The sequence below is a fragment of the Saccopteryx leptura genome, chromosome 2, assembly GCF_036850995.1.
Source record: "Saccopteryx leptura isolate mSacLep1 chromosome 2, mSacLep1_pri_phased_curated, whole genome shotgun sequence".
In the NCBI taxonomy this organism is placed as follows: Eukaryota; Metazoa; Chordata; class Mammalia; order Chiroptera; family Emballonuridae; genus Saccopteryx; species Saccopteryx leptura.
This window is the reverse complement of record NC_089504.1, coordinates 259842580-259868524: the sequence shown is the minus strand read 5'-3', so window position 1 is coordinate 259868524 and position 25945 is coordinate 259842580. Positions and strand designations below refer to the sequence as shown.

General features: G+C 48.6%; 1 protein-coding gene across 3 annotated transcripts in view; it reads left to right on the top strand.

Moving 5' to 3' along the window:
* TNR (tenascin R) overlaps positions 1–25945 on the top strand; it is a 384873-nt gene that overhangs the window by 294124 nt on the left and 64804 nt on the right. For 2 of the 3 annotated variants that reach the window (XR_010749415.1, XM_066371569.1), the window contains exons 3-7: positions 8220–8789; positions 11155–11631; positions 18524–18787; positions 21076–21191; positions 23993–24143. Coding sequence is in view for 2 of the 3 variants with exons in the window: in XM_066371569.1 (XP_066227666.1) it covers positions 8282–8789; positions 11155–11631; positions 18524–18787; positions 21076–21191; positions 23993–24143 (1516 nt within the window). In the remaining variant the exon portion in view is untranslated. Of the gene's footprint in view, positions 1–8219; positions 8790–11154; positions 11632–18523; positions 18788–21075; positions 21192–23992; positions 24144–25945 lie in introns of those variants that run through there. The other variant, XM_066371571.1, reaches the window with a different exon arrangement.

Below are 25945 nucleotides of genomic sequence, written 5' to 3'. Positions count from 1 at the left end.
TCTGTTCCTGCTAGAAGGATCAACTCCAGTATAGTTATGTCATATAATAATTGAAAACAGCATGAATTTGATATTTGAATCTGTCACTAGGTATTTTTAGAGCAGATGAATTATTGGGTATTCTGTATGTGGGTGAGTATAATTTTTAAAGATGACTATTGCTAAGATTTGTTTATTTCTAAAGAGTTTCCATGCCCTAGCAACCAAGCCAACAATTTCCACATTTACAATTATAATTGATTAGATGTTCTGAGTCCACGTTTATAAATTGGCATTGCCTCAAATTGTCCTCCTGGACCCTACTAGTCCATCAAGCCCTAGAAGCACTATTAATACAGGACCTCAGCCCTGGCTGGCTGGCTCAGCAGTAGAGCATCAGCCCAGAGTGTGGATGTCACAGGTTTGATTCCTGGTCAGGGCACATAGAAGAATGGACTATCTGCTTTTCTACCCTTCCCCCTCTCCCTTCTCTCTCTCTGTCTCTCTGATTCTCTCTCCCCCTTCCACAGCTATGGCTCAGTTGGAGCAAGTTGGCCCTGGGCACTGAGGATGGCTCCATGGCCTCACCTCAGGTGCTAAAATAGCTTGGTTGCCAAGCAACAAAGCAACAGTCCAGATGGGCAGAGCTTCACTCCACAGGGTGCTTGTCAGGTGGATAATGGAGTCTGTCTCTCTGCCTCCCTGTTTCTCACTTAAGAAAAATTAAAAAAAAAAAACAAAAAAAAAAAACAGGACCACCTCCCTTATCTCCTAGGCACACACTAGGCATGCTAGTGTTATTTCCGTACTCTAGTTTGTTTTTTTTTTATTTTTATTTATTTATTTATTTATTTTAGAGGGGGGGGGAGAGAGAGAAAGAGAGAGAGAGAGAAGGGGGAGGAGCAGGAAGTATCAACTCCCATATGTGCCTTGACCAGGCAAGCCAGGGTTTTGAACCGGCAACCTCAGTGTTTCCAGGTTGACGCCTTATCCACTGTGCCACCACAGGTCAGGCTGTACTCTAGTTTTAATTGATTTTAAGCTTTTGCGAAGACTGAACATGGTCCCTTCCTTGCATTTGGCCTTGAGGCTCCAATGAATTCTACTTATGCTGTGCCCTTTGTCCCCTCTCCCCACCTGCACCTTCCAACTCTACCTTTCTGACACCACCCCTCCATCTGGACTGGGTCACTACCTCTTCAGGGGCCTCTTGGGTCACTTCTCTCACACTTATCTCTGTTCGCCGTTAGGAGCTCCTCTTAAACTTAAAATGAGTGATCTTCAGTTTAGTAATAAAAAATGGATTGCCTTGCTATCATCTTCGGTTTGATGTGTAGGAGCCTAGTCTTTTCAACTAGATTATAAGGCCCATGAGGGCAGAGACCACTTTTTATATTCTGAACCAATTTTGCCATCTGCTCTAAAGAGCGTCTCGGGCAGGAGATAGGAACCATTGATTCGGGCTGCAGTCTGACGGGCAATCTTTCTTACGAGGGAATGTTCTTTGTGGTTCTATTAAATGTAAAGAAGAGAAAGATGAAAAGTGATATGATGACTCTTCAAGAAGAATAATTGAACAGCAAATGGGGACGTGCTGTTCTCCCAGCTCGAGAAATACAGATGAGAAACAGATGCTAATGACGGCAAAAGCCAGACTTGTTGAAGAATTCTTGACCAGACAGTGGAGGCTAATTATCAATTCATTATTTATATCCTACCTACTTCCAGAGGGTCGAAACCACTTCTGGAGGGAGAGTCTGTCATCCAGGTCAGAACTGAGAATCTGTAAACACGGCTTAAGTTTCAGCTTGGCCCTAACTTACTGTGTGTAGTTGAACAAATCATTCCCATGCTTTGAGCCTCATCTGTAAAATGGGAATAATCTCACTGACAGTTCTTGGGATTCAATGGGAGTATATCTATATTTAGTTATATATATTCAGATGCTCTAAAGATGTTAAGAGTTCTCTGGGTTCTATAAAAAGTGGATGATTTCTCAACTAAATGGGATCTCTGGTGACCAAAAATCTTGGGGGCACCGTGGAAGGCAGACCATCAACCTTAGCTGGCTGCCCAAGAAAAAGCAGATGCCCCCAGTGGCACAAGTTGCCCAGCCTGGCTGGTTGTGTTATAAAGTGGGGACTCACACCTGGGTGACCTCACGAGCACGTCCAGTCGTGAGACTACTATTCCTTGGATCAGTATTCCAGACCCCATCTTTCAGATGAAGAAGGAATTGTTCTGGGAGGTCAGGTCGGTTAGAGTCCTCACAGAGCGGCCAAGACAGAGCCAGGGGACAAGACCAGAGGCCAGAGCCCACAGCCCAGTCACTGTGGTTTCTCTAATCCACACCGACACAAAGCCACAGACGCCCTCAGCTGACCACTAGTGCTGACAAAAATGAATGTGCCCCACCTGGTCCTGCACCAAAGGCCCTTCCTGCAGATCCCAACGGGCCACGTCCAAGTGACTGGCATTCAGGAGTGCCAAGTGGCCAGTGCACCCCCCATGCCGCTGCAGGCCTCCTGACAGCTCGGGGCCAGCGCGCCATCCTGTCTGCAGGGAGTTTTCTGCCCTCGGGTTCTTTGCAGAAACCTGACAGGCCCAATAAAGGCCCGGTGCTGATGGAGAGAGCGGCTCACGTCCTCCAGCCGCCCGGCTGCCTCGGCTGACACAACGGGGCTGCTGTAATCACATTACACCCTCGTCTTTCATAATTACCCCCTTTCTCCAAGTGACAGAGCATCCCAACGGCAGGGAAGGGAACTATTTTTAAACTAACTAAAAAAAAAGAGAGAGAGAGAGTCATTTTTTTCACAGCTACTGTTCTGGTCTATAAATCGCCCTTAGGGACAGAGTGGGGACTACGGCTGGCCGGCAGAAGCTAGGAATGAAGAACACTGCCCCCCACCCTGCAAGAGCTCGCCTCCCCCAACCTGCCCAACAACCCACACATGCATTTCTTCTCTTCCTTTTTTCCCTGAGGTCCCTCTGCCCATGTTCGTCCCTTCCTTCCCCTCCCAGACACCAGGGAAAAAAAGGAAAAATAGACAGACCCCCCGCACACACACACATACCTTCTTGAGACCAGCTCTCCTCTCCTTTCTCCAGGCTGTGGAGAGGTGAGAGCCCACAGGATGTATTTCTCTTAACAGTAGCAAAGTCTTCGATATGAAGGAATAAAGCTGGGGGGGAGGCACATATAAACGATGGACAAGGTTAGCTGGGGCAGGAGCTTCAGCCAGGCTGGGTGACCCCCTGGACAGGACTGTACCTACAGTAACAGGGCACCACCCCTGCCCACAGGACCACTCTGCCATCCACCTGGCTCTTACACATCCGCCAGAGATGGCCCTGTGCAGGCCGCAGTAATGCTATTGATAAGGAAGCAGGCGTGCCGGAACCCAATCAATGGCCCCACATGGATTTCTTGGGTATCAATCTATCACGTTACTGTGAGTCTCTTGCACTCTTGTTTGGGGGGTCAATAGCGATCCGTCTTGAGCTTGCCACTCTCTATTCTGAGTGTATCATTGAGTCCTGGGTATATTATCGGTCCCTCAGGCTTATCCTTTCTCACTCTACCTAAAGAACGCTCGTCTGTTCCTCTTCGCTAGCCCGGCGCTCGGCCATCTTTTCCCCTCCGTTTTCTGTGTCTTTGCCTCCTTTCCCCCTCCTCCCACCACCACTTCATCTCTGACTGGTGCAGCTTGCTTCAAGGCCTGGAGTCTTACTAGCTCCAGTCGGGTGTCACATCCGAGAGAGAGAGAGAGAGAGAGAGAGAGAGAGAGAGAGACAGTGAAGGGAGGGGAGGTCCCCGCCAGCCTCCTAAGTTGCCTTTGGTGACAGATTCTGCATTGAGCTTAGAGAGGCAGACATTTGCTCACTGCTCACACCAAAGCCAGGTCATGGGTCTCAGCGCCAGTGGAATGCTTCTGTAGGGGACAAACATATCAAATGTGGCACCTTGGGTATGCTGAGGGATTAGACCCGCCCTCCCGCAGAGGTAGTTGTAAAAACCCGCCTGCAGCTTAGCTGAAGAGTGCCCCAGAAAGAGACCGGCTGAACAGTCAGCATTCTCAGCGACTCAGAGGAAAAGGAGGCGGAGGTAGAGGATGAAGCCAGGAAGGGAAGTTTTCAGGGACACAAGAAGGAAAAAAAAACTACACTTTGAAATAATTATTAGGTGACGTGAGCTTAGTAGCAGAACTAAGGGCATATTTATTGAGTAGGCATTCACAAGCGTTAGCTTTTGTTAGTTTTTTGTTTTGTTTTTTATTTTTTCAAAGTGAGAAGCGGTGGGGGAAGGGGGAGACAGACAGACTGACTCCTGCATGCACCCAACTGGGATACACCAGGCGTGCCCACTAGGGGGCGATGCTCTGCCCATCTGAAGCATTGCTCTACTGCAATAGGAGCCATTCTAGCACCTGAGGTGGAGGCCATGGAGACGTCCTCAGTGCCTGGGCCAACTTTGCTCCAATGGAGCCTTGGCTGCTGGAGGGGAAGAGAGAGAGAGAGAGAGAGAGAGAGATAAAGGAGAAGGGGAAGGATGGAGAAGCATATGGGTGCTTCTCCTGTGTGCCGTGGCCAGGAATCGAACCCGGGACATACTGGGCCGATGCTCTACCACTGAGCCAACCAGCCAGGGCCACAAGCATTAGTTTCATTCTGCTTTCAGCAGGCTTCAGAAGCAGGAAAAAATGCAGCCCCTCCTGTCGTGCATCCCACCATCTGTCTGTCTGTCTGTCTGTCTGTGCAGAAGAGCAACCTAAACCAAAGGCGGAGGCAGAGGAGAGAAGCAGAAAGGGCCGTGCTAGGATTAATAGCAGTGCCTGTTGTCTAGGCCTGGAGAGGACACACCGAGGTGCGCATGGAAGTGGAGTCAGCCCTGGTTTTCTACCCCTGCTGGCTCGGCCGGGAAGGGCAAGTTTAAAACCTGCCTCCTGACTCCTCCAGGATAGAGGTTTCCCGGTTTAGAATTGCTCTTGACTCCTAGGACACAGTGGAGGTGGGCGCCATCAGACCGGCCCTGCCTCCAGGAGGAGAGACGGAAGCAATTTCTGGGGCAGTAAACAGAACAGGTAGAAAAAACACAAAGCTAAAAGTCATCACTGTCTGGAAGTCCTAAATCGGATCCTGGGAGAGGAGCATGTTGATTTGTTTGTCTTTTCGTGAGAATGGTGTGTGGCCACTAATTAAAGCCGGCTGAGAAGCCACAGTTGAGTACAGAGTACGGTCAGCTGCCCTGGGTTTAGTCTCCGCTCCTCAGCTCATTAGCGTCCAGTCCTAGTCAGATTCCTTAGCCTGTCCCTGAAGCTCATTTTCCCCATCTCAGACAACAGAAATTAAAGGAGGACCTGCCATCGTAGTGCGGTCACCACAGAGCCATGCTGGTCGTTTATAGTCAGTTCAATTGACTGATGCCTCTTCTGATAGGCTGTTGCCCAAAGCCACACCACTTACTAAACATCTTGACTCCTAAATGTCACTCCTCCCTCTCTCATAAGGTTGTTGTCAGGAATGAATTAAATGACATAAGGTAAACACTGAGCTTGGTGCCTGGTAAATGCCCGATCAGCAGTTGGTATTTGTTATAGGATGAATCATACCCCACATAGATGTCCAGTCCCTTTAGCACTTAAGAGCCTTTCAAATACTTGCATTCACTAAACAAGCCATGTTATGGTATATATGGTACATGATGATACGTAATGTTGCATTTTATGTTTGATGTTCTTGCACATATCCAAGAGTTAGCACATGAATTTTCTTTTGTGTATGATGAACTTCTATCTTCTCAGCCAGAAGAGACATCTATTAAAATCCAGGTTTGTATAAGGGATCTCCTGGTAGACTAGGTTATGCTGTGGGGAAAAAGCAATACCAAAATCTGTGCTTCAAAAACCAAAGGATTATTTCTCTTTCACGTACTATCATCACCTACTGTGGGTCTGCAGGGACTCTGTTTATTGTAGTAGTGCCAGGACCCAGAATGAGAAGGCAGCCACCACCTCAAACCCTCCACCATGGGAGGGATAAAGCTCTGGAGGGTCTCCCATTGACAGTGATTGTCCCAGCCCGGAAGTGACACACATCACTTCCTCTCACAACTCATTGGCCAATGCTAATAGTATGGCCTCACCTAACCATCAGAGGCCCCAAAATGTAGCCCTGGACAACAGAATCCTACCGCATGTCAGGAAGCCAGGCCAGAAACATTGAGCCAGCAGCCACGATGGTCACCACCCACCCACCCACGCCTGCTCTGAGCAGATTTACCTGCTGTCCTGACACAGTTTGTACATCCAGCCCTCCCAGGGCATTCTGAGTGCCTGTTGGTCATGGTAATGATCACATTGCATTGTCATTATTTTTACTTGGGTTTCCATCTCCACAAGGAGACAGGAGTTTCTCAAGGGCAGAGACTAGGTCATAATGAATATTTGATACGTGGATGTATTTGTGAACAGTGACCATTACATCTGCAACATGAGCCAAAGTCCTGACAGTGGTCCCAAGGCCGTATTTGATCTGGCCAGGGCGAGAACCGGGACAGCTATTCCACCTGTCCACAGACCATATTTACTGACTGTACTGAGTGCCAGGTACTAGCTAAGTATTTATACAGATCTGAACTCAGTCACCACTGCCATACCATAGGTAGGGATTCTGATTATCCCCACCTTATAGATAGAGAAACTAACTGAGGCACAGAGAAGTTAAATGATATTCTTTTTTCTTTTTTCTCTTTTTTTCTGAAGTTGGAAACGGGGAGGCAGTCAGACTCCCGCACGCACCCAACCGAGATCCACCTGGCATGCCCACCGAGGGGTGATGCTCTGCCCATCTGGGGCGCCGCAACCAGAGCCATTCTAGCGCCTGAGGCAGAGGCCATAGAGCCATCCTCAGCGCCTGGGCCAACTTTGCTCCAATGGAGCTTTGGCTGCGGGAGGGGAAGAGAGAGACAGAGAGGAAGGAGAGGGGGAGGGGTGGAGAAGCAGATGGGCGCTTCTCCTGCGTGCCCTGGCCGGGAATCGAACCCAGGACTCCTGCACACCAGGCCGATGCTCTACCACTGAGCCAACCGGCCAGGGCCTTAAATGATATTCCTATAGCTAGAAAGCAATGCAAAGGAGCTGGGTTTGAACCCAGGCAGTCTGGTGCCAGAGTCCAGCAGTTAACCTTTGCACTCAGATCTTGACCGCCCCAGGCAGAATTTCCTCCATCATAAGATGGGAATAATAACATTCCATCATTGGGTTGTTCTGAGGGCCAGGTAAGATAGCGTGTAAGGTGCATAGTGCAGTGCATACACATTTAGGACCCGTTAGTTCCCCTTGTTGCCTCGTCCTTGGACCCCTAGTCATTCTCACCTCATTGTTTCTTTGTCCTCAATCTCCTGAGCGGCTCTGGTACCACCTGTAGGAACCCAAGTTCGTAGGCCTCTTTGCTCCTTTATGTAGGGGAACAAGGAAGAAACATAATTTCTGTAAAACTGAAATGTATTGTTCTCTGTGACCAGATAACCAATAGAGGAGCTAATTTATTATTTGAACAATTTAAACAGGACCCTGGAAGGGCCCCTGTGATCACAGAGCCCTGCGACTATACTAATGAGAAGATTAAAAGGAGGTTCAGCTCACACAGTCCCAGATAATCTCAAACGTACCCGAGGATTATTAACCATAATTACCTGGAACTATATTATCTGCCTGGTTGGTTATTCTAAAGTCAACTTGAATTGAAGAGATGAGCTTAGAGGAGTTAAATAAGTTATTGTGAAGCGGCTGGCAGGAGGACCCCCTCATAATAACTATCTGGGGACATGCAAGGGTGAGCCTGAGTCTCCACAGTGCCTTCATCCTAATTCCCACCCAGAAATGGAAGGCAGCTCTGAGTTTCCTTTGGAGAAGTAGCCTCTCCATGGAGCCCCAGGCCTCCCGCCTTCATGGGTCCTCTTGGCTGGTACCACTTGCCACCATGAGGGCCAGACTCATGCATTTCAGGTCAGTCATTGAGAAATCAAAGTGTTGTTCTGCAGGAGCCGTGTCCATTTCAGGGGTCCACCACTCTAAAGGACAAAGCTCTGGGCTTTTATGACCTGGTAGTTCCCATCCCCTCCCAATCTCCCCCTGGAAAATCTCCAACCGTCTCTTCTTTGGCTTCGCAGGACCGTCCACAGTGTGACACCCCAGTGCGGGTCTCAGAGGTAATCTCGGTCCCGGTGTCCCTTGCAGGTTCTGACAACTCCACACCGTGTGCCGCAGGCTGGTCTTGAATCCAGAGCTCCGCAGAGAGGATGGGGGCCGACGGGGAAACGGTGGTTCTGAGGAAGATGTTCCTCGGCGTCAACCTGATCCTCCTGGGCGCCATGCTCAAGCCCTTGGAGTGCCAGCTGGAGGTCTCCGCAGACGGGGTCCAGAGACAGGCGGCAGCGGCAGAGGAGGAGGAGGGAGGCGTTGCCAGCTACAACGCCTCCGGCAAAGAGCCACCGGTTGTCTTCAACCACGTGTACAACATCAACGTGCCCCTGGACAGCCTCTGCTCCTCGGGGCTGGAGGCCTCGGCCGAGCAGGAGGTGAGTGAGGAGGACGAGGCGCTGGCTCAATACCTGGGCCAGACCTCCGACCAGGACACCCAGGTCACCTTCACCCACAAGATCAACCTCCCCAGAAAGGCCTGCCCGTGTGCGGGCTCGGCCCAGCTGCTGCAGGATCTGCTGAGCCGCCTCGAGATGCTGGAGAGGGAGGTGTCGGTGCTTCGGGACCAGTGCAGCGGCAGCTGCTGCCAAGAAAGCGCAGCCACAGGTAGGGTCGGGGCCCGCAGGGGTCTCGGGTGGGGAAGGGGCGGGGACACACGGCCCTTTTTCACGCAGAAGGATGCAGGCACCCCTGTCTGTAGCTCTCTGCCAAAACGTCTCTAAGACCCAAACTCGTGTCTTTCGTCCTTTCGGGAGGACCCCCCCCCCCCCCCGGCTCAGTCTGTTTGAAATGCATTAACCTGATTTTCGGAGGGATGAGTCAGGTTGTGGTACATTGGTTCAACACAGCGGCTTCTGCAGCGAACCGGGAATTCGATCTATGTCTTCATTCATCTTCGGTTTCTGCAGGCTGTTGAGTTGATACCTATCTGTGTTACCTGGGGGACGGGAAGGTGTAGGAGTTGTGTGCAGTCTGTCGCAGGCTTTCTCCCGTCTGAGTGAAGGATAGTCAATGAGGTCTCTGAGGACCTGTCCCGGTCTTCTCTGGCAAGATGGGAGTTTGGCCCCTGCCTCCTCCATCAGCACACAAGCATGCATGCACACCCACTCATGCATGTACACTCATGCATGCAGACACATGCATACACACACATTCACAGAGCATATTCTACACCCCCAACCCACAAGGCAGAATGTCCAGGAGAGGGTCCTCTAGCCTCACCTGCCCCCTGACGAGTCACACGTGTTACTGTCGGTGCCTCTCTGATAGAAGTCTCTATGATTTCAGAGCCAGACTTCCCGAGTTCAAATCTGGACTCTGCTGTTTACTAGCTTAATGCTCACGCAAGTTGCCCAAACATGCCTTTCTTTCCCTGTTGACACGTGCTAAAAAACTAGAAGGGCAGGGAGTCGCTAAGCACGAAAGCACCTGTCCAGAGGAGCGCCTGGCCTCTAGAAGCCCCACATAAGCACTAGCTCTTACCACGGACCCCATGGAGCAGAAATGGTGTTGGTCTCCCTGCGTGCACCTCTTCTCTCACCCCCAAGGTACCTTAGGGTCATGCCATTCATCCGTTAATGAGATGAGCGATTTGCCTTTCTCTCTTAGGTTCAGGCTGTCACAGGGATGAAGGGAGGAGGTGGCCTGGAAGGCCCACGTGTCCCTAGGGCTGTCAGACGTGTTCGCCCTGAGACCCACGGAGATGAAGAGGTCTTTGAATAGTGACCTATCTTGTGGGTCTTCTCACCTCCTTCTCCTCTCCCTAACCAAAACTGTAACTAAGGTGTCTGAAAAGGAAAAGAATTCCAGTTGTCCCATCTCCCGTTCCTCAGTGAGAGCTGGCAGGCCAGGTTTTCCACAGAGCTAGGAACACGGGGAAGTCATATGTGTCCACGAACAGGGACTCTTTGCTGTCCAGGAAGCTGGGCAGCTTTCTGAGTGGCTCTTTCCCAGCCTCCCACCAGGCTCCCTGGCAGACTTCCTCCCGGAAAAAAATCTACAAGCATGTCAGTGTAAAATCCTTTCAGGCCATGGGGGCCGAGTGAAGTGACAGAATTAGACAGGATATAACTCACTGCACTTCACGTCCCCGGGGCCAAGCACAGACCAGGATGCCAAGCAGGTGCTGGGTTTGTGTTTGTTTAATATGTTTGTTTGATTCAGATAAATTAGCTGCCGTAGTTACAGTGTGGTAAGGGCCGGGACAGAGATATGCGGAGAATCCTGAAAAGATCACAGCACACAGTGACCGAGACTGGGGTTGTGGGAAGCCTTTGATGTGACCCTGGAGCTGGGTTGTGATGAATGAGCAGAGTGAGTTTGGTGGCAGGAGGGGAGGGCGTAGAGTGAGTCCGACCTTGTCCTGCAAAGCAGGCTCAGTGTCCAGCCTCCATCCCCTCGGATCCCCTTCGGTCCCCATAGCACCTGGGCGTCTTTGTCAGGGGCTCTCCTCTGCATGTGCGACCCTCCTTGACCTGCCTAGAGAGAGAATGGAAGACCCTGAGCATTTACACCCCCCAGGGACAGCCCTTGACCAGTGAGGTGTGACCTGCACTGTGACCAGAGCTTCCTGCAAGCCTGAACCCAAGTTCTCTTCCCTGACAATGTACCTGGCTTGGTACCCTCCCCTTTTCTCAGCCAGTTTTTCCTGGAAGCACTTTCTGATAAGTTCCTGTCACCTGAATTCTCACCTAAGGTCTCCTCCTCGGGAACCCAGGCTGAGACTCCTTGAAGGTGAGCTCCGGACACGCAAGGGACCAGACCTCACTCATCCTTGCCCCCAGTACTGTGCTGGGCGCCGACAACGCGTATTGGGGAAAATATTTAAAGAGTTGATTATATAGGTTGAGAGGAACTCTCAGCAGCATATGTCTGATTAGAGAGTAAGGAGAGGTCTCAGCCCACCCCTCCCCACGCACCAGTCTCAGGAGCTGACCCTGCTGTCCTTTGACCTTGTCCTTGGTTGTTCCAGGACAACTGGACTACATCCCCCACTGCAGCGGCCATGGCAACTTTAGCCTTGAGTCCTGTGGCTGCATCTGCAACGAAGGCTGGTTCGGCAAGAACTGCTCGGAGCCCTTCTGCCCGCTGGGCTGCTCTAGCCGGGGCGTGTGTGTTGACGGCCAGTGCATCTGCGACAGTGAATACAGCGGCGATGACTGCTCCGAGCTCCGGTGCCCCACGGACTGCAGCTCGCGGGGGCTCTGCGTGGATGGGGAGTGTGTCTGTGAGGAGCCCTACGCGGGCGAGGACTGCAGCGAGCTGAGGTGCCCCGGGGACTGTTCAGGGAAAGGCAGATGTGCCAATGGAACCTGCGTGTGCCAGGAGGGCTACGCGGGGGAGGACTGCGGCCAGCAGCAGTGTCTGAATGCCTGCAGCGGGCGAGGACTCTGCCGCGAGGGGCTCTGCTTCTGCGAAGAGGGCTACCAGGGCCCCGACTGCTCAGCAGGTAGGACGGGGGCTCCTGCGGCATCTGGCAGGGGTGGCCCAGCAAGCTAGCTGGGGAGGGAAGGTGGATCTTAGGCAAAATAATTCCCCATTGGGTTGTGCCCCTTTGCTTTCCAAGAGACCTGATTTCTTCAGCCCGTCGCAGTTGGTGGGGCAGACTTAAGGGGGAAAGAGTGGACACCAGGAGAGGTCGGGTTCACGCTGAAAGTTGGACCTCGTCCCTGAGACTGAACAAAGGCAACGGTAATGGTAGCGGTGACAGCGTCCCACCGTCCTTGAGGGGGAGGCACGTGGAGAGACAGGCTGTGGGACCACCTTAGGCAAGGCCACTCTAACTCAGAGGGCATCCAGAGTCCCTCCACCTGCCCCAAAATACCCCCTTGCCTGTCACCATGTCCCAGAACAAGCCCTTTTTAATGCTATCACATGTGACAATGGTTAGTCTGTGATAACCAGACTAACCAGGCACTCGGGGGATTTTAGAGCTGACATATTGCAGGGTGTTGTTAATTTAGTAACTGGTCTGGCATCCACATGGGAAAAAAAAAAGTATTGGAAGTAAGGAATTAAATGCAAACAGAAATAAAGTACTAAAGGCATCAGGCAACAACTCATATTCTAGCATATTCTAGCAATTAGGACAGAATATTCAAAGGCTGTGACTCACTTTGTTCCTGACAATAGGTAGCAAATTGGAACCAACCCCTTTTTGTAATCTACATCAGTGATTTTCAACCACCGGTCCACACACTGGTCTGCCAGAAATTTTGTGCTAGTATGTAGTCTGGTCTGTGAAAGAGTTAACCACCGTGATGTAGTATGAAGATTCTAGACCCAATGATCTTAGTCAAATTCACTTATGCTCTGGGTGATTTCTGCCTTAGCGGTCCCTGAAATAATTCTCCTATTTCCACCGGTTCCCAATGTAAAAATGATGAAAACCACTCATCTATACCATGGACACTGTACAAAGGTGCTCTCCTAAAATGAAGATCTAAATCCAACAGTGGAAGAAATGCCAGCATCTCATTAGACATGACTTTTTTTTTTTTTTTTTTTGCCTAAAAGCAGATTATTTTCATCATCTCACTATTTTTGCTCATCTTCTGACTAAATCAGTGACTCTCACTGCTACAATTGTGTGTGTGTCTAAACCATACAGATGAAGTGATTGGCCTCGATCCACTTCCGTATGGCTTAATCTATAGAAGTGGGCTGAGAGCACACATGGGGAAGATTTAAAATTAAATAACAACAAACAGTTTTAAACTTTTCAGTGGGTCAAGTCTAGGAATTTCTGATCAGCCTTCCAACATGAGTTCGTGGAAGAAGCGCCGGAAGCTCTTTGCTCTTGAGCACCCCCTGTGGTTCCCACGGAGACAGTACCCATCAGACGAGGTTCCTGTGCCTTTGACTTCAATGTAAATTCTTTCAAAAGACCAATGGCAGTACCGACAACAACAGCAGAAAGATAGAAAAGAGGAAGGGAGGGAGGGAGGAAGGGAGGGAGGGAGGGAGGGAGGAAGGAAGGAAGGAAGGAAGGAAGGAAGGAAGGAAGGAAGGAAGGAAGGAAGGAAGGAAGGAAGGAAGAAGAAAGGGAGGAAGGAAGGAAGAGAGAGAGAGAAAGAAAGAAAAAGGAAAGAAAGAAAGAAAGAGAGAAAGAGAGAAAGAGGGAAAGGAATCTTACAAGGCAACAAATAATAAGGCACTACTTAAGAAGAAAATATTTTCATGTTCCTTCATTTTTTCCCCATATTCAGTTATTTCATTTAGCTTCCTAATTTTATTTTCTGAATTGAGATGTCTTTTTAAAAATAAACTTAGTTGTTACACCAACTGCTCTAAAAGGAAAATAACAGAAGTCAGGCCTCGATATTTCTGACTCTGTGATCACTGGGTAGTTGTTGGGGACAGGGAGGCTGAAACATGGTTCTGATTCCCAGCTATAGGGCAGCGGTCCCCGGGGCCCCATCTGAGGATGCTAAGCATCAGTTGGGGCCATTGCTATATATGGCTATTCTAATGTCCACAGGCTTCTGAACAGAACTGCTTTTTGTTGGGCTGTACACGCCTGCCATGTTCTTGACCCTGCTTTTCTACAAGGACAGACTCCTTTGCAGACAGAATCCTAAGTCTGATCCAGGGTCCACAGTGACCTGGAGGTCAGCCCTCCTGGTCACTCACGGAAGACTCAGCAGCTGTCAGCATCGCTGCAGCGGGACTGGGCTGAGTCCAAATCAAGAGCACGTGTCACCTCCAACATTAACCCCTCTGTGCTGTTTAAAGAACACTTCTAGAGGCCCACATAAATTACTTCACGGGTTCCAAGAGCATGTGAGGAAGGACAGTTACGCAATCTCCATCTGTTTCTATAGCAACCCCGGAGCCACCACTCACTGCCGAGGTGCTGCTCTCAGTGCTTGCCTTTTAAACCGAGTGCCTGGGTCTCTACCAGAGACCGTCAGCTGTTATCTGAAGAGCTCCTTGGCTTGCTCTTTGTGAAAAAACGGTAGGAGAGGGAGCTATTTGTGTCCACGTTTGGACACCTCTGGCCAGGTACACACACTACAGCAATACTGCTGCCCTCGCCCACAGCGGTGAGGAAGGTTGAAAACATGGAGGGTCACAAAATAGACTTCCTCATAGGTCACTCTTTTCACTTCAGCAAGGGCATGGAAAATAGCCATCCAGTGTGTGGGTTTCATTCAGAGGCCCCCTGGGCTGCTATAGAATGAATGTAATTTAGTGTCGACAGAGCCACCATACTGGACTCCTAGCCTTGGTCTTTGCTTGTAATGGACCGTGGGACAAAATCTCAACCTCCCTGCCTCTGTTCTCTGGCTGTGTGAAGATGACAGCACAATCAATTTGCAAACACGAGCACTTAAAACAGGCCTTCAGAGGAAGCTGCTCTGGACGTCTCGTTTCACAAGTTTAAAAAGCAGCGGTGCAGAAAGATGTTTCCAGATCCAGGCACCTAAATTAATGGCAGAGCAAACATGAGGATCCTGGTCAAGCTACAGTAACCTTCGAGCACTCTTTGATCCTCTCTGGGATGCTAAGAAGAGAGGAATTGGAAAATAAAAATTCAAAAAGCCACCTACACAAAGAAGTTGTCTTTTGATATGAAAGCCAAGCCCTGTCAACTGATTAAAAAGTAAGATGTGGGAGGTGGGAAGACAAGCAGATGAAAGCAATGATCTACACCCACCCCCAGTGAAGCAGGTTAGGGTTGAAGCCAGCCAATAAGCTGGCCAAGACCCCAGTGGGTCAACAGGATAGGAGAACCACCAGAGCACAGTCTCTGGACCTCTGTCAGACCTGTGGAGATGCACCAACATCACCCTCCGCTGGTCCCACGGCCAGCCCAGCCTTTGGCACCTGAAATCACTCGCTCGTTGGGGCACGACACTTCACGAGTCTACCATCCAGGTACAAAATCAATGCAGATCTGCAAAGGAAACAGCATGGCATATTTGCAGGTACACAACTCCATTCCTCAAGCCATAGTTTATTTCTTTTTAACTCCCCCACTCTCCTCCAAGTTTCCAAGTCAGAGCCCCAGAAAGTAAGACTCAGACTGTTCGCACCCACCATGTATCCAGAGCATCAAAGCATACAACACCAGTAGTTGCTTTAGAGTTCAGTATCATTTCATTTTATATGAATTACTGGCAGCAGGTGCACACAGCTCTGGCTAAGTTATAGGGCTGGGGGGGGGGGGAAGCGGTGGTCTCATCCATTGAGCCCCTTTCCCAAGAGTACTTCGACCATGAACGACACCATAACTGCTTTGCCATTGGAAGTGATGGCAGTGGTTACCACCAGCCTCAGGTCTCAAGATAAACATTTGCCAGGTTAAGTTGTCAAGGTAAAAAAAAAAATCTTTCGCCCTGGCCAGTTGGCTCAGCGGTAGAGCATCGGCCTAGCGTGCGGAGGGCCCGGGTTCGATTCCCGGCCAGGGCACACAGGAGAAGCGCCCATTTGCTTCTCCACCCCTCTGCCGCGCTTTCCTCTCTGTCTCTCTCTTCCCCTCCCGCAGCCAAGGTTCCATTGGAGCAAAGATGGCCCGGGCGCTGGGGATGGCTCTGTGGCCTCTGCCTCAGGCGCTAGAGTGGCTCTGGTCACAATATGGCGACGCCCAGGATGGGCAGAGCATCGCCCCCCTGGTGGGCAGAGTGTCGCCCCTGGTGGGCGTGCCGGGTGGATCCCGGTCGGGCACATGCGGGAGTCTGTCTGACTGTCTCTCCCTGTTTCCAGCTTCAGAAAAATGAAAAAAAAAAAATCTTTCTGTGCCTCTTTTTAACCTTAAAATCCCAAAATGCTCGTCTTGGGTCATCCTCTACCGGCATTATTAGCTGTACTTTCTGGAAGAAGGAACCAAAAAAGGAATACTGAGTCGTCCCAAGTTGTCCAAGAATGGTTGGTGACCTGAAATTTGGAACAGCCATTTCTGTTCACAGTGACAGGAAGGGTCCCACGTCAGATGCCTAGAGTCGGAGTGCTGAGTCCCAGGAGGCAGGAACTAGAGAACCTTTTGAAAAGAAGTTTCTTACCTCTACAATAAGCACCGGTCTGGAATTTACCTCCTAAAAGATCGTCTGAACTGTGCTCTACCCCGGTTTCCTTTGGAGAGCTGTGTGAAAGAAAGCATCTCACTCAACCTGTAATCGGTCCTACAAACTAGAGGGGGAAGAGCACTAAGTATAGACAATCTAGATCTGAGAAACAATTCTGCCAGGATACTCAACTCCCTGACTTTCGACGAGGCCCATCACCTGGGTCTCAGTTTCTTTGCAATGTTGGGGTCATTATGGCTACTCTATCCGCTTCACAGGGATGCTATTAAATGGTTGTTTTGTTTTTTTAAAAAATTCTATTTAGGATGTGTGTCTGAACATGCTTTATAGACTGTGAAGTGCTATGCAGATGTAAACTGGTGTTGACTGGCTACAAGGTTCTAGACTCATTCTTCCCAGTTCAAACCCCAGCGTCTGGGTTTGCTGATGGTTCCATTTCTCCTCTATAAAATAGGGAACTAGGGGTAGTGATGATACCTACCCCACAGTGCTGATGAGCAATGAAACAAGATAGCCCACGTGAGCGTGTCCAGCATTGTGCCTGGTGCATAGTAACTACTTACTATGATCGTGCAAATTATGTGCAGGCTCCGTAGGTCAACACCTTTCCCCTCGGTCCAGGAGTTATTCTGCATACTCTGTACAGAATGTTCTTAGTGCCACTCAAACTTTAATAATGTCAGAATTCAAAAGGACACCGAGCTGATAAATTATCATTGGAAAATTTAATTCTTTAAATTCCATTGACATTTATTTAGTTTTATAAATTAAAACAATAAAACTTTAATGTCTTGATTTGGTCAACATATATCCTCTTCAGTTGGAGGAAACTCTGCTATTATTGTTTTACACGAGGAAAAGTTTGGGGCAAAAGCCATGAAAACAGACACTTGGCATTGCAAATACAGCGTCCTAACTTCCATCCTAAGAGTCTGGGCGCCTCCTGTCTGCCACTGCTGAATATTTGACGGTGCACGTGTGAGCACAACAGAGGGGCAAACACTCTTCGCCTACTGGCCCTGTAGGATGTAGCAGCTGGCTCCATCCTACACTTTTGTAAAAGAAGAAAAAGGAAGAATTCTCAGAGGAGAAATTAAAAGCCAATGGCAGCTCTTAAACTAACCGAAGCCTCCACTACCTATAAATGGAAAGTTAATTATGACCATTTAAATATTGGCCCTATCTTTGATTTCATCTATGGGCAGGTCCAATTACAGGCACAATAGAGTTAGCCTCCTAATTGGTCTTAAAGTTTCAATTATTTAATACCACACTCCTGGTGAATCTTCGCTTCCCAAGAGAACCATACATGAAAGGCTATTTCAGTGAGGTTTAATCTTTGGTGATTCTCTGAATAGCATTTGAACAAGAGAGAAAAGCAAAGCTCACAAGAATGTTTCTTTATCACCATCCCCAAGATCAAGGCTAATATAAATTAGTTTAACACAAGTTACATTTCTTTCAAAACTTGAACAGTCTCTTTTAAACAGAGAAAAATGATACTATAAAGCATTAGGGAATGTCTTTAGTAGTTCATGGTATCTAGGACTTACTGTTTTGGGCTTCTTATATTTTGCAAGATAACCACAAATAAGCCTTTATTTCCACTTGCAAAATCAAATACTGCCTTCCAGGGTGATCTAGTGACAACTTATTAAACGACCAAAAATTCTGGACACTGGCACACTGTTAAATATTAAATAACTAGCTCTCTGAAGGAAAAAGGAAAACGCCTTGCTTTGTAGCATTTGCCAGTTTCCATGGTGTAAATACTCCCTCTGTGGCCAATTTTAAACCACCAACATGACATCACTACATGTGGAGTTGGCAATATCTGTGCAGCAGAACACAATTATTTAGTGCTTCCACCAGAGACACAACACATAAATTGCTGCAAGGGCATAAAAAAATAATAAAATGTAGTGAAATAATGTAAAAGTAATGAGTTTTGAGTATTGATTACATTTGTTTTTAATGTAATTTACATCATTCTAAGTTTATATTGAATCTTTCCCAATGGTTGTATTTAACAACTGTCTCACAAAACTCCTGAGAATTTGACAGTCAACCTTTCACGAGTCAGTAGGAACCAGGTCCAGTATACCACTAACTTATGGTCCCATGGAGATGGGTGAATGAAACACAGAAGGACAAGAACCTGCCCACAAAGGGCATTAGAAATCACCCAAGGCGTTGAGCCGAGCAGAACATCCAGACAGGAAACATGGGGTGAGATGTGAGGGAGAAAGGTGAGTTGAGGATGGGGAAGGCAGTCCTCTGAGCTCATGCTGTCTGTGTATTGCCTCCCGGTAGCTGCCCCTCCAGAGGACTTGCGAGTGGCTGGTATCAGCGACAGGTCCATTGAGCTGGAATGGGACGGGCCGATGGCAGTGACGGAATATGTGATCTCTTACCAGCCGTCGGCCCTGGGGGGCCTGCAGCTCCAGCAGCGGGTGCCTGGAGATTGGCGTGGTGTCACCATCACCGAGCTGGAGCCAGGTCTCACCTACAACATCAGCGTCTACGCTGTCATTAGCAACATCCTCAGCCTTCCCATCACTGCCAAGGTGGCCACCCGTACGTACCATGTCCCCGTCCTGCTTCATTTTCCTCTTCTCCTACATGAGCTCATGGGCATTCATGATCGTACATAGTGTCTTTTCTTAATTCTTCGGGGACGCCTGCAATAGTCACTGCTCTTGAGGGAACGGGCTTCCGACCTGACCCACTTAGGAGAGGGTATGTATGTCATTACAAAGGCACTTCCGATTAAGAGAGTTTCTGAACTCAGACAGTTCCCATCAATTATAGAACCAAAGGACAGAAAGTACTTTAATGGTTGAGTTCTGACTTGGTCTAAGCTGGAGTCTGAATAAAAAAGTCAAGGGAAGTATGAGAATTATACAGACTTTGATTCTAGTTTGAGAGTCAAAACCAGGCGATCTGAAACGGGACATGTGGTAAGCACGTGCTACATGGTGTGTTACAGATGGTCCATGTATAGCAGAATGCCTTGATTTTTCTAGAGACTGGCTATCTTAAGGGGCCCCAGCCACCAGTTTTTTTCATAATCATACAATCATCTCTAGTCTAGAGATTCCAAGGGTTAGAGGGGCAGTTGTGCTAGGAGCCAGTGACAAAGACCAGATATTTAGTTTAATTATGTCACAGAGATTTTAGAAGTAGCAGAGAACCAGAATGAAAAGTGACCATGACACGTAAGCCCCTCAGTCAGTACATAGGACTTATCACTGTGTATGAGATAAGAGATTGGGGCCCATTTTATGTAGGTCTCAAATAACAAGATGGAATTTGGTTGACAAGTACCATGAAAATTCAGAAAAGGGGGCGGTCAAAGTGGAAAGAGTTGGCTTGGAGGCTTCAGGAAGTTCCCAAGGACTTGAACTGAGCTTTGAAGGATGAAAAGATAGAGTCAGGCAGAGAGGACTGTCTTGTCCCTTTCTTTATAGGTGACAAATACCTGTTACCATATTGGATTCTTCCTATGAATGCTGACTCTGTTACTATGCCTAAAATTATCTCTGCTTATATTTGAGCTTTTTTTTTTTTCTTCAATTTTTCTGGTGCCTGAGAACTAGTTTTAAATATCTACAGTGATTGTGGAGAGGCAGGTCACCATCTGCCACTGTCCCCACCTTGCTTGGGGATGAGTCACCACAGCGAGTACCTAGCCCGCCTCCCAAACGTCTTGTCTCTGATCCTCGTGCACACGCAGTGATGAGGTTTCCATCTCCTGTGCTGTCTCTTATGCCAATTCAGGGCATCCCCTCAGGCAAGCTCCCAGGTGACAAGGACAGAATCCTGTAAACTCCCTGATCTGCCTTCAAATGGGCTCAGAATCCGCCCTGCCTTTCAACCAGGAAGCGTGAGGGAGTTTCCACGTGGGGAGGAGACCCGGTTGGTTTTCAGCAGGAATATCCCGTGAGAGGCAGAGCTGGACTGGAAGCGGGCTCCCTACAGAACTGAGAAAAGTCACGCTGGCACATTTCAGGGCCGGTGTTCAGAGCACCATCGGGACACACAAGCACCCTTCCACCTTACTCACCGTGTTCCATGTGTGTGCGTGTGCATGTGTGTGCATGTGCGGAGCAATAGAGGGAGAGTCAGAGAAGGAGAAAATAACAAGGTAAGAGAGGCAAAGGTGAGTGAGGGAGAGAAGAGAGAAATAAAGGTAGCACCAGAGAAAAGAAGGAAATAGTGAAATAAGAGCCAGTTCCCGGAACCTGCTCTTGTCCTTTGTGTATGACTTTGCTTCGCTTCTGGACACGAAATGGACATCTCAGGCTGTCCTGCCCTTGGTGATCTGAGCTCACAAAATACTCCTCCTTCCCATCAGAGGGTCAAGAATAGCACCCTCTTGTGCATTCCGAAGTGGGCACAGGCCACATCTCTGGCCCCCTAGCTCTCGGTGCCTCCCATTTCCTGAATGTGGAATGGTCACACCGACATTATCTGTCCTGCCACCTCTCGGGAATCCTCACAGCCTCCAAAGGTAGTTCTTGGGTTTTCTAAAAAAGGCCTGTGTTAAACACCGAGATTTACCACATTAGTGAAAGAAGTGTGACTTTTGTATTTTAATAATAACATACTATAGACTAGAAAGCACGAATATGTACTTGTTAGATTGGATTTGTTGCCTTTACTCATTCCCCCATGACTTAGCACCAGGGCCGCAAGGGAGCAGGCCAGCTCTACACCTGGGGCCCGCCGTGTATGTGGCGAGACTGGCATAGCCCGCCACAACCATGGCATGGGGGGAGCACACCCCATCAAGGCCCCTGGTGATGCTCTTCATCCCTGCCAAGGGTCGCCATGACATGGCCACCCACACTGCTGTGTTCCAGATCTGTCCACTCCTCAAGGGCTCCGGTTCAAGACCATCACAGAGACCACCGTGGAGGTGCAGTGGGAGCCCTTCTCCTTCTCCTTCGATGGGTGGGAGATCAGCTTCATCCCAAAGGTAAGGCCACCTGTCGGGCTGCTACCGTCCTTGTGTGAAGTGTTTCTGCCCTCAACGTGGGGTCGGGGACAGCGAGGAAGGCACCACCCCATCTCTCTCTCTAATCACTGAGGACACACAGGGACATTTTGTGGGTGTCTGGGCTATAAGGTGTGGTGAGGGGACAACCAACAAGACTGACCCTGAGCCTAGCATGCTGGCCTTAGGGGACAGGAGGATATGGGAAGTAGCCACCAGCCCCAGCTCTCTGCTAAGCAAGGTCTCAGGTTTAGTGAACTGTGATTAGTGGGTCTGAAGACCAAACCTTTCAAAGAGCTGGTGCTTCTCTTTGGGACAAAGGAAAAGCCAAACTGAGCCAATCCTGTGGTCAGGCCCCAGCCTCACTCTGTGTGGACAGATGCACCAAGCGCCAGCTGGCGCAGCCTTAGTCTCTAAAGGTTAGAGATGTAACATAAAAGCACCAAGTATAGCCTGACCAGGCAGTGGTGCAGTGGACAGAGCATCAGACTGGGCCACAGAGGACCCAGGTTTGAAACCCCGAGGTCATCAGTTTGAGTGCAGGTTCGTCTAGTTTGAGCAACGCTCACCAGCTTGAGCCCAAGGTCACTGGCTTGAGCAAGGGGTCACTCAGTCTGCTGTAGCCCCCCAGTCAAGGCACATATGAGAAAGCAATCAATGAACAACTAAGGTGCCGCAACAAAGAATTAATGCTTCTCATTTCTCTCCCTTCCTGTCTGTCTGTCCTTGTCCGTCCCTCTCTCTGTCAAAAAAAAAAAAACAACAACAAAAAACACCTATTAACTGAGAAAAATTTTCCTTCAAATCAATTACATTTTAGTCTTTGAGTTAAAAGTATCCTCAAGATTCCTTTCTATTCTTTGAAGTAGTATTTTATTTTCTCAATCCTAAAACTAATGTGTCCATGTTGCCAGAGTTACCTGACTAGTTCTGGTTGTCCCGGGATTTGTTTGACCCCACAGATGTTCTTCCTAACCATATCACTCACGGGGGTGTAATGTTTAATCATACTCCTTCCTCTGGCCTCATCTCTCAATATCAAATAGCATTTTTTCAGTCATTCATCAGACTTAATGACACATGACACATTTTTGGCTAACAAGACTGATTTCTCCACTCTTAGAAGCATGGACTGCTGGAGCCACAAAAGACCTTCAAGTTCACAGAGAAGACCCTTCATTTTTATATCCAGTTTGTGTAGTTTATAGAGACTAAGAGTCTGTGACCTTAGATTTAGACAGCTGGTTGGTGGAAGGCTTAATCGAGGAACCCGGGCGTCCACTTCCTATTCCACAGCTCTGACCACTATATGAGAGTGCCCCTGCCTCCCTTATATGAAGGGAATCATGTCATAGCAAGCTAAATACATCTGAACAGACATTCTATACAAATACTTTATTGTATGTCTTATTTATGTTAAAATGATCGGTAAAGTATGGAGACAAATAGGTTTATAAGAATGCAAAGAGATTCATGTCACCCTACTGACCAGGCAGAAAAACACTATACCAGCTTTGCTTGTTTTACATGCAACATGTGAAAAATTTGAGGGGCTGGCTAGGGCATGCCAAGGTCAAATACATGGCCACATGGAATAACTGTGTGGTCTGTAGGTTGAGGCCATTTGTCACGCTGATTTCTAAGAGTATGGCCATGAAGTACATAGAGGGTACTCTGGGTAGCATGAAAAGAGACCAAAAAATAGGGGGAAGGGCAGTACCCCTAAAAGTCCTCTCATGTCTCCCATTTCCAGGGACACACACAAAAGATGTATAATAGAAAGACAAATGGGTAGGTACAGATAATAAATCTTTCTCATTCCCCCTCCTACCACTTTGTCTCTTTCCCCTCTCCTTTGTCATCTTTTTTTTTTTCATGCTTCCTCTTTCTCTCCTCTGTACTTCTCGTTGGTTGTATTCCTGACTCCTAACTCATCTGGGTGAATAGGAAACACGACACTGACACATTCACACCCGCCGAGGCAGATTTAATGGCAGATGCTGTGGGCGCACCGGGCACGCACCCTGGGCCCTGACTTCTGAAGGGCCCCACAAAACCCTAACTTTACACTTTTTTTCTAATGACACCAAATTTGGTTTTATATGTGCAATTTTAACATTAATAGTACATAATATTTTTTATTTATTTAAAAATATGATTAACATGTATTTTTATTTTCCCTCTCTTTCTGTTTAAGGGGCCCAATATTTTCTTCTGCACCTGGGGCCTCCACCAACCTTAATTTGCCTCTGCATGCCTAGAGCAACACCATGAGAAACTCCAGACATGGCAAAATAATAGCTCTGGCTCATTTAGAAAAAGGAACTGGGAATGTCTTCATCTGGAAAGGGTTGTGTGTATACAAAGAGCTGTTGATGCACATACACAATTCTGTTCTTCTAAAGAGCCAAGGACAGGCTCATCATGATAAATGCCCCAAAGTCTGACAGATGTTAACTGGAACCATCAAACATTTCATCTTTGGCAAGAGCCCATCTGCACCCCCTAGTGACTAATTTTTATTGGCAAACTCAGCAGACTCTGGAAAGGCCAAAGAAATGTTCTGGAACGTTGGTTTTCTCCATTTTCTGAATCCTCTTAGAGTGGTGGCCCTCTCCCTGAGGAGCGGTCCCTGGCCCCGGACACGCTACGGTCATCATGGAGGGAAGAGGAGTAGTCGTCCCCAGTTTTCAATCACAGTTTGCAATCAGTGGCACACCTTTCCCTCCCAGTGATTTTCTCTTGCTTTCTCTGCTTCTCCCCTCCCCCACCCAACCCTCCAGAACAATGAAGGAGGGGTGATTGCCCAGCTCCCCAGTGACGTGACGTCCTTCAACCAGACAGGACTAAAGCCCGGGGAGGAATACGTCGTCACTGTGGTGGCTCTGAAGGAGCCGGCTCGGAGTCCCCCCACCTCGGCCAGCGTCTCCACTGGTGAGTGCCTCCGCCCTCTGTCCCCACGGCTACCCACCGGACGACTCAGGAGGGAGAACTACAGACCTGCCCAAGAAGTAGAGGCCAAGGGAGGCTAGGGTTTCTCCCAGAGCTGAGAACAATTTTGGTACCTGGAGGTGGAGATCCTCTTACCAGATGCTAAACAGAACATCTTCCTCATTGCTTCCTGCAAGCACAGAAAAACCTGGGAGAGTATTCTAGGGGGAAAATTCCTTGTTAACATTGCCAGTATGTTTCTTCCAGTCTTACTCATTAAGAGGTCTCATTTGTCAGTCCCTAGTATCCTGAGGTTTGGGACCTACTGTGAGAAAGTCATCCAATCCTTCCAGAACCTTAAGTCACTTTACAATGATGAACAATAATCCCTCCTTCATTGCGTTGACATGTGGATTAAATCAGACAAAGCACAGAAAGTAATTGGCTCTGTGTTGAAGAGACTGAGTGCTCAATACCTGATAGATCCACCTATACCCAGAGAACGCACTGAGAAGTGAGGGCGTGGAAAACACGTCATTAAAAACCAGTAAGGGCGGGCTGGGTCGCTGTTCAAGGGGACAACTTAAGTTTATTATTTCCTCCCCACAGTTCATGTCATGCAAGATCATTATATTTCTAAGTTTGACTCATTAACCGTGTCATGTTTTGCCTTCTCGTTTCCTTGGCTAACACAGGCTGACGTTATAAATTAGTAATTATGGTGCATGTGCGTGTGCCCTCCCCAAGAATATTCTGGAAGTTATAAATAGCATCTAGTATTATTTTGGGTTATTTTATGGGTGGAAGAACTGAGACTCAAAGGTTAAGCAACTTTTCCTGTTAGTACATGAGATAGGTGAAGTGGGTACAGCTTTGTTTTCGTAAACAGAAACTGACACTGAAGAAAGCCAGTCATGAGTGCAGAACGGAGGCCGAGTTGGCCAGTGAAGGGAACCACAGCGCTATGTAACGGAACACGTTGGTTTAGTGATTCATATTTTGCTCATTGGATTCAAACTAAACAGCATCAGGTGCTGAGGCTTAGGCTCAGTCTAGAAAACACTGGTTTACGGATGATTGTGGAATCAGATCATGTTCCCTTAGGGTCCTGGGCTCCAGGACAGCGCCTCAGGGCGGAAGTGAAGGGGGCGTCCACGCCTCCAATGGCTCTCACTCCCATGCTCATCACACCCTCCGGCCACGGAGCCTTTATATTTTGTGCAGCCATTTAAGAGTTTGTGCTTTAAGAAGAGTATCGGCCCTGGCCGGTTGGCTCAGAGGTACAGTGTCGGCCTAGCATGCGGAGGACCCGGGTTCGATTCCCGGCCAGGGCACACAGGAGAAGCGCCCATTTGCTTCTCCATCCCTCCGCCACGCTTTCTTCTCTGTCTCTCTCTTCCCCTCCTGCAGCCAAGGCTCCATTGGAGCAAAGATGGCCCGGGCACAGGGGATGGCTCTGTGGCCTCTGCCTCAGGTGCTAGAGTGGCTCTGGTCACAACATGGCGACGCCCAGGATGGGCAGAGCGTTGCCCCATGGTGGGCGTGCCGGGTGGATCCCGGTCGGGCGCATGCAGGAGTCTGTCTGACTGTCTCTCCCCGTTTCCAGCTTCAGAAAAATGAAAAAAAAAAAAAAAAAAAAAAAGAAGAGTATCATCCCTCCCAAAAAGAGGCTTTTAAACCAAGTGCTCTAATCCAAAGATGTTTTAGCAGGAACCCCATAGCTATAAAACTACACATGCTTCGTAGAAGTCCCTCCAGATGCCAGGGACTGAAGGTCCACAGCGTTGTTCCCCAAGGTGGCCTGG